This window comes from Ailuropoda melanoleuca, chromosome 15 (assembly GCF_002007445.2).
Source record: "Ailuropoda melanoleuca isolate Jingjing chromosome 15, ASM200744v2, whole genome shotgun sequence".
Taxonomy (NCBI): domain Eukaryota; kingdom Metazoa; phylum Chordata; class Mammalia; order Carnivora; family Ursidae; genus Ailuropoda; species Ailuropoda melanoleuca.
Window position 1 is genome coordinate 86350635 of NC_048232.1, and position 13140 is coordinate 86363774.

The window sequence follows — 13140 nt, forward strand, 5'->3', positions numbered from 1 at the left end:
AGATACGCATACAATATCTATGAAGATCATTCCAAAGCACTACGAAAGGAAATTTGAACAACTGGAAAGACAGATCTTCCTGAACTTATGATGTAGCTATGTCCCAATATGCCAGTTGTAAGTTGAAAATATTGTAAGCACACACTGCATTTACTACACCCTTGCCACCAAACCCCACAGCATAGCCCAGGGGACCTTACATGTGCTCAGAGCACTCACATTAGCCTACAGTGGGACGAAATCAGTTACTGCAAAGCCCATTTGATTATCAAGTGTGGACCATGTCATGTAATTTATTGAATTATGTACTGAAAGTAAAAACCGGAATGGTTGTCTGGGGACAGAAAGCTTGCAAGTATGTCCGATGTCGAGCCTCAGGATTGCCTGGCTGAGAGGGAGGCTTTGGCTCGTGGCCACCACCCAGCATTACAAACAACACTTGTACTGTATATTGCTAGCCTGGGATGAGATCAAAATTCAAAGTATGGATTCTACATACACCTTTCTTATCGTCATAAGGTTGAAAAGTCATAAGTTGAATCATTGCAAGTCGCGGATTCTCTGCACTGTGTTCTTGGATTCAGTATCATGAAAAGTCCATTCTCTTTGAATTAATCTATGAATTCAAGACAATCTCAGTAAAAAATACTAAGTGGATTCTTGAAGGGGCAAGACTACACAAGATACTTCTAAAGTTCAGGTAACAAAAGAGCTGGGGGAACAGACTAAGAAGGCATTAAAATATATCAAAAGCCACAGTAGTCAACTGAGTGAGATACTAGTATATGGATAGACCAATGAAAGCATGAAAATGTATCAAGATCTATCCAGATGTTCAAATCTAGTATATTATAGTATATACGCNAAATGTATCAAGATCTATCCAGATGTTCAAATCTAGTATATTATAGTATATACGTTTGCAGTTTACATCAGTGGAGGAAAGATGGACAATTCAGTGAATGATATTGGGACAACTGGCTACCCATTTGGAAAAAAAATAATGCGGGTGGNATATATCAAAAGCCACAGTAGTCAACTGAGTGAGATACTAGTATATGGATAGACCAATGAAAGCATGAAAATGTATCAAGATCTATCCAGATGTTCAAATCTAGTATATTATAGTATATACGTTTGCAGTTTACATCAGTGGAGGAAAGATGGACAATTCAGTGAATGATATTGGGACAACTGGCTACCCATTTGGAAAAAAAATAATGCGGGTGGATTCCTACCTCAAAACTTATATCCAAATAAATTCCTAACAGATCAAATATTTGAAGGCAAAAAAAAAAAAACCCATAAAAAAAGTAAAAAAACACAAGAGGATTTTTAATGATCTCTGAGTAGGGAAAGCCTTTCTCAGTCTAATACAAAATCCAGAAGATATAAAAGAAATGGATCCAATTTGATTATATAACAACTAAAAATTAAGCATGAGATAAAAGCATCACAAATTGAAAGACACATTGAGAAAGTATTTGCAACTCATCATATTTCTTTCATATACAAAGAGTCCCTGTAAATAAACAAGAAAAAAGCCAACAGGGGTGCCTGGGTGGCTCAGTCGTTAAGCGTCTGCCTTTGGCCCAGGGCATGATCCTAGCGTTCTGGGATCGAGANCAAAAAAAAAAAAACCCATAAAAAAAGTAAAAAAACACAAGAGGATTTTTAATGATCTCTGAGTAGGGAAAGCCTTTCTCAGTCTAATACAAAATCCAGAAGATATAAAAGAAATGGATCCAATTTGATTATATAACAACTAAAAATTAAGCATGAGATAAAAGCATCACAAATTGAAAGACACATTGAGAAAGTATTTGCAACTCATCATATTTCTTTCATATACAAAGAGTCCCTGTAAATAAACAAGAAAAAAGCCAACAGGGGTGCCTGGGTGGCTCAGTCGTTAAGCGTCTGCCTTTGGCCCAGGGCATGATCCTAGCGTTCTGGGATCGAGACCCGCATCAGGCTCCTCCGCTGGGAGCCTGCTTCTTCCTCTCCCACTCCCCCTGCCTGTGTTCCCTCTCTCTCTGTCAAATAAATAAATAAAATCTTTAAAAGAAAAGAAAAGAAAAAAGCCTNGCCCCACATCAGGCTCCTCCGCTGGGAGCCTGCTTCTTCCTCTCCCACTCCCCTGCCTGTGTTCCCTCTCTCTCTGTCAAATAAATAAATAAATAAAATCTTTAAAAAAAAAAAAAGAAAAGAAAAAAGCCANCCTCTCTCTCTGTCAAATAAATAAATAAAATCTTTAAAAGAAAAGAAAAGAAAAAAGCCTACAATTATGGGAAAATGGAAAAGGACATAAACAGCTAGCTCACAGTAAAAGAAATACAAGTGACTCTCAAACATATGGAAAGATGCTTAGTTTCTTTCACTCATGATAAGAGAAATGCATGTTGTTTCAATCCTGCACGCCTTTCCTTAGCATATCCCCACTGCTTTTCTGCAGGGTAAATTTCTCTTTCTTTACACTCTTGGTCCCTTCCATTAGAGCCTTGGTCTCTTGTGTTTTAATCACCTTACGGAAAGAATATGCGTGGGATTGATCTCGGGGTCAGAACCGCCAATCGATATCTGTTGCACAAATAAGGAAGGAAGGAACGTGGATTCCTGGCCCACACCCCTTCCGTGCCTCTAAGCCTTCCAGTCCATATCCTCCACTTCGCTTCGCTTCTGCCGCAGCCCTGGGAGGGGGGTATCGTGCCCATTTCTCAGAAGAGAAGGCTAAAGTCAGAGGACAGACAGGCCAGAAGACCTGTCACCTGAAGCCTTTTCCAGAATCCTTCCAGGCCCACGGGTCCTGCTCTGGTTATCCGACAGCCTCCCCAGGGGATGGGGTGACTAATGGCCCCCTGCCGTGACGGGGGCCCCAGCGCGGTACTCACTTGTGCATGTAGCCCTCGGAGCCGGCCGTGAGGTTCGCCTGCATCACCGCCTGAAACTCTGTCTCGTTGCAGCAGTATTTGAAAACCGTGTTGTTATGGTGACAGCAGAGAATGAAGGTTTTGTTGTCCGAGAGCCGGGGGCAGTGGAAGCCAAAGTGATAGCGGCCTTTGTGGTCCGTATACGGCTCACAGACCCGGAAATGCGCCGACAAGACTGGAAAACAGAGTCCCCAGGCTCAGTGGGGGGCTTCCCCAAGCCCGCTGCCCTGGGAGTCCACGAGCGCTGGGACGGGGACCCTGGTCAATCTGTTCTAGAATGCTGCTAAGCCTCTTCCCTCCCCAGGAAGGCTCTGTGGTCCAGCATGAGTCTCCCCTCTGCTAGGAGGCTGGCTCTGGGCTGCTGTCACATCCCAGACCTCCCTCGACGCCAGCCCTGCTTACACGGTGTCCCCCAGATGGGGCTCCTTGTAGGCAGGGCTGCATCTTAAGCCCCATGGGGATCCCCTCCAGCGGCTCTGCACATAGCAGGCACTCGACTAGGACACAATATTAACTGAGTGCCTGCCATGCACGTCATACACTACATCTCCTTTAACCCACTTGGCCAGCCTAGCAGGCAGGTCAGGGATTCCACTGTACAGATGGAAACACTGAGGCTCCGTGATCTGTCGGAGCTGGTAAGGGGTGGCAGAGAGAATCCACCTCAAGCCTGCCTAGGTCTGAAGTCCCGCCCTCTCCACTCCCGTCATCAGCTTTAATAACCTCCGTTACCGTGTGGACTAGGGGCGGGCCCACCGACAAGCCCAGGACGCCTGGCTGGAGAGCAGCATGGGTGAAGGAACCGGGTCCCCCTCTGGAAGGAAGCAGCATCTCCCCGGTACCAAGGCTTCTAGTAAACCAGCGCCCTAGCCCCAGGGGTCCCCAGGGCCCTGCCTTGGCCACCCCCATCTCATGGTCACAGAGCTGCCCTGGCTTTGGGCCTTCCCTCCCCGGGCTCAAGAAGGGAGGCCGCTATTCAGCCACAGAGGCTGCCGCAAACCCAGGACAGTGTTTACCAGTCGTGCGGATGGTGATAAATCAGAGTGAAAGCCTGAGCAAGTATAATAATGGAGAAAAACCTGGAGCCCGCTGTCTCCGGCTTAATTAGTATCTTCATAAAAGGGATCGCTGTATCTAATTTGTATCGCTGGAAAGGGGCTTCGTCGGCTGAATACATTTTTCTAACCACAAAGGCTCTGGTTTTGCACAAGCTCCTCAGCTAGGTGAAAGCTCTGTGTCTGCTGACAGGTAATCAGACAGCAGCCCACACGGTTCCCTGTGCGCCCGGGGCTGCTGGAGGGGAGCCCCTGCACTGGCCAGTGGGCGGACGGGCCTCACGAGCCGGAGCACTGAGGCTGGCTTGGGTGGCCTTGTGAAATCCTGTGCCCAAAGTACAGCATCCTCTTTCGTGGGGACAGACGTGACCACTTTGGGAAGAGGGTCCCAGAGTTTCAGGGCTCAGGGGAGCCCTCCAGGGCCCCGGCTCAGCCTTGACCTTAGGAAACAGAAGACCCTCCTGTGGGGAGACAGGGGTCACTAAGGATGTCCCATCCTCAGCGGGGCACGCCCCATCTCATTTAATCTCCCGGACTCCCATTGAACAGAGGAGAAAACTGAGGCTCAGAGCCGTGCTCTCACAGTGTGGACCTGACCTGCTGCTCTGCGTCTTCTGGGGATGTGTCACCAAGGCAGCTTCTCAGGCCCCTCAGCAGACCTTCTGAATGGGCGATGCTGGCGTGGGAGGCAAGCCCTGCAGGGAGGTCAGTGGGCTAGGGTTCGGGACCCACCGTCCCAGAGGAAGGACGTGCCGGAGGCTGGATGTGAGGGTTAGAGGTGGGAAGTCCAGTGTCGGTTCAGACAGGTGAGGACACCCTGCTGCAAGCCGGCTTGCAGGGAGCCAGATGTGCCCGTGACACTCAAGCAGCTAGTTAGAAAGACCAGTGCAGGCCCTGAGGCTGGATCGAGAGTCTAGGACCTGAGGCAGGACCCAGGGCAGGAAGGGACAGAGCCGGGAGGTGGCCTTTGAGCGGGGCTTCAGGGGAACCCGCTGTGGCAGAGCTGGGGTAGCAAGGGAGACTGGGAAAGGCAGGGGACAGAAGTCCTCCTGATCACCCCGGCCACCACAGAGGGTCAGTGCCACTTGTGTTGCCATTTGGCAAAGACAAGGAGGCCACCGCCACTTCCCAAGGAAGAATGAGCTAAAGTGGCCTGGGCTAGGAGCCGGGACAGCGGGGTCCGAATCGTGGAGAACGTGGGGTAACCTGTGCCATCACGACCTCTCTGGGCCTCCTTCCCCTGACAGATGGGAGACTCTTGGCATCCCGGATGGCTGGGGCTCCGGGGAGAGTTTTGTAAACAGCAGGGCATCGGCTTTGGTTCGAGCAGGGAGGTGTGAGTGAATGCATGGGTAACACAGGGCTGCCCCCGCTGGCTTCCAGGCTCAGGGGGGTTCTCAGGCTGTGCCTGGGCCCGAGGGCAGAGGGACGCTCTGGTAGGAGGCCAGTGCGTTCTGAGTCACCAGGAGAACCGGTCCAAGTGGAGAGGGGACACCAAGGAGAGAGCTGCCCCCTTGGGTTCCGAGGAATGACCACAGTGCGCCATCCTCTAGCAGCCGAGTGACTGTGTGGCCTTGGGCAGCTCCCTGTCCTGCTTTGAGCCCTGTTTGCTCCTTTGTAAAATGGGTGAGGACCTCCTCCTCTCTCCTAGGAGGCAGTGAGGACCAAATGCGCTAATGCAAGAAAAAGGAGTCAGGGAGGAGCTTGGTAAACAGGGGCCCCAGACCCTTGGCCTGGCTTTGGCTCTGCTGTCCTGGAGCCCCCAGTCCCCAGGGCCCTTCACGGCCTCCCTCGGAGCCAGGCCCTCACCAAAGGGGCAAGGGCGAGAAGCCGGTGTCAGGAGATCTGCCAGAGCAAGGGGGCATGAGGAGGTCCTGAGCATGGATGCACAAACGAGAGACACAGAGACCCAGAGACACAGAGAGACAGAGACAGAGGGCGATGCGGAGAGGGAGACAAAGGCAGAGGGAGACACAGAGAAAGTGCCTCGCTCAGATCAGGGCTTAGCCAGCCACCACTGGTGTCGGCAGGTAGGAGGGCTTCTCCAGGCAGCCGGCTTTAGTTTGGAACAGCCAAAGGACTTGCTTTATGCCCATCTTTGTAAACAGCGGTGTGAGAGCCCATCTGCCTCAGCAGGGGGTGTCTAGGAGGTGGTCAGGTGCCGGCAGGCAGACTAGAACCCCAGCCCCGGCACCAGCTGTGTCACCTCCTGCTAGCCAGTTGGGCTCTAAGACTCAGTTTCCACATCCATACAATGGGATGACCAAGACATTTTGGACTTGACTTTCAGGCGTAGGTAGAGAATTCGTGGGAAGGCTTCTCCCAGGGCTGGCAGCCACCGTTAACCCCACCGTGCCCAGGAGGACACTTGGTGCGGCTCCCACCGCACGCACATGGGGCACAGCACACAGTAGGTTCTCACTGAACAGCACTGAATATGAGCTCCTCACCACGGGGATGCTGGGGGACTAAGGGCACTCCCCTGCCAGTACCCAGAACCCCCACTGGGCTAGCGCCGACCCCGGGAAGGGACCACCTGCGCCCCCACTCCCCGCCCCACTGGGCACCCACGGAGTTTCTACCTGCAGAAATCAGCAACGAGAGGACGGTGAGCACGTTCAAGGACTGCTGGCCACAACTGGTCATCATTTGGCTGGCATCGATCCGTCGGGAGCTGCCTGTTTAACGAGATCCGGCAGAGGCTGGGTGTGGGCTGCCTTGCATGCGGGTGCAGACACGGGCTTTGCTGCCCACAGCGGGGACGGGCGGGGAAGCGTGTTTGCTGGGAGCAGGGGCTGGGCCGTGGATGATGGAAACGCTGCCATCCAATTTCCTTTCTGGAATGAATGACCTCCCCCCACCAGTCAACTGTCACCTCCTTTTCTTTTCACGGCAAAATGAGACTTAATCAAAGGAGGACCGATGGCTCAGGTGGTGGAAACAACGGGCGGGAGGGCTGAGACCAGTGGGCCGGTGCCCAGAGAGCAGGGGGCCAGAGGGGCCGCTTTGCATAGGGGTGGGGGCAGGGAGATTGGACAAGAGCTCGCTCACCCCCAGGGGGGGCTTGCAGGACCCAGGTCTCCCTGCTGTGCTGTTCACAGTGACTTCCATTAGCCCCTCCACCAGTCCGCACGGAGCCAGGCACCCTCCACGCACTAGGGACACAGCAGTGGACAAAACATACACCAAGTAGCCGAGTAGCACCAAGAGGAACCTCCCTGCCCGGCTTGCGCTCCAGGGAGGGAGGCTGACGGCACACAGACACACAGATGAATATTTGAAATGCTCTGAGGCTCCTGGGGATCCCCCCTGAGAACTGGACACAAGGGTGCAGACAGATGGTTGCACACCCGTGTTCACAGCAGCACGAGGCACAGCAGCAAAAGGTGGAAACAACCCCAGTGTCCGGGGACGGGTACATGGGGAAACAGAAGGTGGCTGATTCACACGGTGAAATAGGATCCGGCCTCAAAAAGGAAGGGGATGCCGACACGTGCCACAGCACGGATGACCCCCGAGGACGTGGTGCTTGGTGACGTGAGCCCGACGCGAAAGGACAAATCCTGTGTGATTCCACGCCCAGGAGCTCCCCGGGGTCATCACGTTCCTAGAGACAGCAAGTAGGATGGTGGGTGCCAGGGGCTGGGGAGGAACGAGAGTTCGTGTTTCATGGGGACGGAGTTTCAGTTTGGGAGGATGGAGGGAGTCCTGGAGACGGATGGTGGGGACGGCTGGGGGGACTAATGCCGCTGAACTACACAATGAAAATGGTTAAAACGTCAATTTTATGTTATGTGTGTTTGACCACAATAAACAAAGCTGTGAGGGCGAATAAAGCCAGGTGTGTCTGTGGCAGGGTACAGAGTGGTCCTGGGGGGCTCCTTCAGATGGGGGGGAGGGCCTCCGGCAGAGGTGACAGTGGGCAGACCTGAGTGAGGCAGGTGTGAGCAGCATGGCTGTTGGGAGGAACAGTGCTGCAGACTAGGGAGAAGAGGTGCAAAGGCCCTGAGGCAGGAGCAGCGGCAGGAGGCCAGTGGGGGACGCTCGGGGGTGTGGGTAGCAGGAGGCCACCTGAGGCAGAGCCTTGGCCCTTGATGGCCACGTCACATCAGGTTGTTGAAGCCCCAGGACAAGCCTGAGGGCACCTCACCATCACCCCCATCCCTGCAAGGGTGTGGGAACAGAGACTGGGGACAAGAGAAGGCCTACGTGTGCTCCATGTAAACTCGGTGGCCCAACCCAAGTCCCAGTGGGCTGTGAGCTGCCTGTGGCTGTGGAGAGGTGTAGACACTCGGGATGGGGATTAGTACATGCCAGGCTCCAGTCCTACACACCACCCCCTTCCCTCGTGGAACCCCATCGTGGTATATGAATTGTGTCCCCCCCAATCCTATGTGGCAGTCCTAAACCCCCCGGAACTCAGAGTGGGACCTTATTTCGAAATAGTGTCGTTGGAGATGTAGTTAAGATGAGATCACGCTGGAGTCCGGGGGGTCCCAACCCGACATGACTGGTGACCTCATAAGAAGGGCAAATTTGGACACGAAGACACACGCACAGAGAGGAGGCCGTGTGAAGACCGAGGCAGGGGTTGGGGTGATGACTCTATAAGCCAGTGAACCCCGAAGATTTACAGTAAACCTCCAGAGGCTGGGGGAGAGCCTGGGCAGACTCCGTGGGAGTGCCCAGAAGGATCCAGCCCTGCCCACAGCTTGATCCTGGACGCTGGCCTCCAGACGGTGAACGCACACACTTGGGTCGTGTGGTGCTTTGTTCCGGGGGCCCCAGGACACCGCCACACACCCTCCCGTGGGGACTGCCCCAGGACGGGTTGGGACGGACACTGAGGTATGAGGGGTGCTCATGGCTCACCTGGGAGCCAGAGCCGATGTGAGGATGGGGGGGCCTGCACAGCCCCCTCACCCCCGCCCCTGGCAGAGACCTGTGCACCCCCCCAGCCAGGCTGTACCCCCATCTACAGAGCAGGTTTTTGGGGGCTCCTTGACCCCTCCATTCCTGTCCCCTCACTTGGTGAAGACCTCCACCTCCCAGGGGAAGGTCTGAAAACGGAGCATACACTGCAGAGGCTTGCAGCCTGAGAACAGGGTTCTGGAAGAGAGCACTGGCAAGGGCATGTCACAGTCCACAGAAATGGTCCTCTGACCACCCAGGCTATCCCAGGGCACCTGCTCTGGGCTGGGCTCCAGGGTCCACGACAGCCAGCTCGTCCTCGCCCTCAGGAGCTCACAGCCTGGTCAGGGAGGGCACAGGGGTGTCAGCCGGGGTCCCAGGAGGCCCGGAGTCCTCCTGCGCGGTGGCAGACAGACTCCACCCTGGGCAACCTGGAGGCTCGAAACTTCTGAGGGAGGAGACAGGATTGGACTCCAGGCCAAACGCAGAGGACGGATGGCCGGGCCCCACGGGTGACTCGGGCCTGGCTCTGACCCGGAGCGCGGGCAGCGGGGTGGCCCAAGGATGCCAGATGCTGTCAGCCGAAAGCAGGAGCCAGGGGAAGAGGGGGGACGGCATGAGTGTAAGATGGAGCCCAAATGCCTTCATCCGGTGGTTATGCAAGCTGACTTCGCGGCAGCCCCTGGTGAAGGGCCCCCCCATCTCTCCCACAGGCCTCCCTGCACCCACTGGAGCCCCACCGGCTGGAAGCTGCTTAATTGTTCTGAGTCCGGGCCTCCTCCCGGCCTCCCTCAGGGCCCTCCTGGGAGGATGAAGGAGATTAAAGCATTTCAAAGTGCTTAGCCAGGATTTGCACTGAGGAAACCCAAGGATCCAGCCCGGAAAACACAGGGCGGGGGTGGGGGAGAGTGGGGAGTGACAGGCCCTCTGAGACGGCCCCTCTGTGGCTCTGCTCTGTGGCTGAGCAAGCCAAGGCCCGCGGAAGGCTGACACAAGTCTCGGAACTCCGGGCCCTCTGGCTCCTGTGGGATGGAGCTGCCCCACTTGGGGAGCCCGGGTTCGAGTCCCAGGGCCGGGTGTTTGTTGAATGAATACGGGGGTGGTGCTGGACCTCTGCACCCAGCACTCCCTCGTGCTGCTCCAGCCCCTACAAAGCCCTCCATGCAGTGGGGGCTGTCACTCCCACCTGGGTGCCCTCCTCTTACTCCTGTGACTCCGAATCCTGCGTCACCCTGCAGTGGCTCCAGGAGGCCCTGATTGGTCCGCCAGTGGGGAGAAGTCTGCCCTCCATGAGACGTGTCACGTTCCATGTCTTCTTCCATTCATGCGTTCATTCATTTATTCATCCACCTATCCTCCCAACATCCACTCGCTAACCCCCACCCCGGAACATGGTCTGGGCTGGGTTCTAGGGACGGGGAGGATGGGGTGTGCCAGGCGAGGACGCCCACCAAGCTCTACCTTACGTGACTGGTCCCCATGCCCTCCTCTATTAGGCCATGAGGGTCCTGGGCCAGGGCCAGGCCAGAGGGCGCCATGGCCATGGAGCTTGGGCCCCAGAGTCCCCCAGACCGGGTGAGAATCCCAGCCCGGCCTACTCAGGCCTTGGGCGCTCAGGCCTGACTGGGGGGGACTGAGGACAGTGGCCTTGGGGGCCAGCATGCTGCAGGCGTGCGCGAGCAGGACACACTACGGCCGCACTTGTCGCTGTCCAGGACTGCTCTGCTCACTCTCGGCTTGGTCGTGCTCCCCACCCCGACCCGGGCCGCCTGGACGGGACTCCACGGGGGGTGTGGGGGGGCCACGGAAGCGACAGCCCTGTTTGCTGGACAAAGGTCAGGGTACAGGGACTCTGGGGGGGGATCTGGGGGCCGAAGGAGAGGGCACTGCCCGCCCTCCCCAGGTGCTCACCTCCCCAGGTGCTCAGGGCAGCTTGGGTGCCAGAACTGAACACGGAATCTACACGATGGAATGAAGCCCACCACGTGTCACATGGGAAGTTACATAAAAATTCCATTGCTCACGAGACAGCAAAACTCAGAAGCCAGCCACTCCTGCCCTGGTGGGGTCAGAGTGGCTTCTCAAACTCAGTGGCCAGTGGCAGCTGTGATCCTTGGTCTGTACTCAGGGGTAGTGTGACCGATAGCACCAACATTACCAAGGAAGGCCAAAGCCCATCCCTTCGCACCCTGTGTGGCACCTGCAGAGGGGGACGTGGGCTCAGGGACAACGGGCTCAGGTGTAAAGGGTGTGTCACGCCGTCATGAACGGCCACCTGGGACCCCCAGAGGTAATGCCTGTGGGAAAGGGGGAGCCCCCTTCCTCCCACCAGGCTGCCCTGGGGCTGGCTTTCTAGGGCTGTCCTCCCCACCCCACCCGCCCACCCAAGTCCTGGACTCTGACTTATCTCTGCATAGTCTCAGGGAATCTCGTCACGGGACAGGCGGGTCATCAAACCCCACCTCGTAAAGAAGGAAACTGAGGTTCAAGGTCACACAGCTCCTCAGTGGCTCGGACAGGAGGCCAACCCGGCCTAGATCCTGCTCTCCGCCTTGGCGCTGCAGGAGTTTCTGGGGCCTCCCCCGCCCCCCCGAGAAAGCACATGTACCCCAGACAGATGAGATTTATTGTCCTGGGTTCTAGTTCTTTAAACTTTGGTAAACGGCCCACAAGGGTAGCTCCGGGCCGGCAATAAAACTCAAATAACTGGAAGAACATTCTGGATGAGAAGGACTCCCCCTGAGCTCTGACCGCATCCAGAATCACGAGTTGGGCACGCATCTCTGCGGTCCACCCTCGGGTCAGCCAGGGACTGCTGTTCCCAGATTTGAGGATTATTTTTAAACACCGAATTTGGCGAGGCTGGAGAGGAGAGGAAGGAGGGCATGTGGAGAGAAACAGAGCTGATGAATTACGCCCCACCGGGAACAACAGATCTGTTTTCTTGTCAGCCCGGCCGGGCGAGGGAGGGACACGGGGCAGGGCCTGGGTGCCGTGCAGGGGGGGCTGCCAAAGACGCCCCAGGCCCGGCACCTGGAGAGCCCGCATCCTGTCTGGGCTTCCACCCACCCCTTCTCAGACCACCACACCCTCCCCTGGGCGGGGCTGCACGCATCCCCCTGCCTGGACTGAGTCAAGGGCAGCATGGCCTGGAGGTTGGGCCCTTGAGCTTGGACCACACTGTCTGGGGCCAAGTCCTGGCCCCCTCTTTGTAGCCACACCCCGTGTGGCATGGGACAAGTCTCCCCAGTCTTCTTGGACCTAGAACAGGGCTAAAAACAGTATCTAATTCGCAGGATCCCTGTGACCGTGGAATGAGGTGACACGCCAAAGCACCTGGAACAGAGCCGGCATGCAGTGGGGGCTCTACGGGTCCTTGCAGGTGCTTCCTCGGCTGCCTCGGCCCCAGCCTTGCCCACCCCTCCAGGTTCCAAAGTGCCCGTCTGAGCGGCAGCCCACTTTCTCAGGAGTCCCGGCAGCTCCGGGTTCAAGTCTCCACCCCCTCCCGAGGCCCTGTGTGGTCTGGCCCTCGCTCCCACCACCTTACTCTCTCTGCTCCTCAAGGCTCAGCCCTCTCCTCTGGGCCTTGGCACATGCTGTTCCCCCATGCCTGGGACACCCTTCCCCTCTCCTGTAGCTGGGCAGCTCGGACCCAGCTTTCAAGGCTCAGCTGGGGTGTCTGTCTCTCAGGAAGCTTTTCTCGCCCTGATTCTCTCACCCCCTGGGTGGGCTCCTGAAACTCTGGGCCTGCCTCTGCCCCAGGGCTGTCCCGGGCGGTGTGGGATTCACCTGCCACCATCGTGGGCAGGGGCATGGCAGGGCCCAAAGCCTCGAGGGCAAATCAGGAGCAGGGACTGAGCGGCAGACGTGGCCCTTTTTAGACCTGGCCACCCAAGCCCTGAATTTCCTGGCAAAGACAGACACATGACTAGTGCCATACCTATCACCCAAACATGTCCCACCTTGCCCCTCCCCTGCAGGGGTCCTCGAGGGGCGGGAGAGGTGGGAGGCGCAGCTCCGTGGCTAGCCCCACGGCACGCAGGGCAAGGACAGGTCCTGCCCCAGCCTCCCGGGTGCCCAGGGGCAGAGAGCAGAGTACAGGAGTTGAGACTTCGGCTCAGGCTGGCCCTTCCCTGGGTCGTCCTTTCCCCAACTCCTATGTCCAAATCAGGCCAACCTGTGAGGCCCAGCTCAAAGGCCACCTGGTCACCCTCACCACCCCACTGTCCGGGGAGTGGTTCCTC

General features: G+C 56.3%; 1 protein-coding gene across 3 annotated transcripts in view; it reads right to left on the reverse strand.

Moving 5' to 3' along the window:
• SHISAL1 (shisa like 1) overlaps positions 1-13140 on the reverse strand; it is a 79706-nt gene that overhangs the window by 43061 nt on the left and 23505 nt on the right. For 2 of the 3 annotated variants that reach the window (XM_034643710.1, XM_034643709.1), the window contains 2 exons: positions 6568-6663; positions 2892-3105 (listed from right to left, as the gene is read on the reverse strand). In XM_034643710.1, coding sequence (XP_034499601.1) covers positions 2892-3105; positions 6568-6634 — 281 coding nt within the window. In that variant the 5' untranslated portion in view covers positions 6635-6663. Of the gene's footprint in view, positions 1-2891; positions 3106-6567; positions 6664-10807; positions 10827-13140 lie in introns of those variants that run through there. The other variant, XM_034643711.1, reaches the window with a different exon arrangement.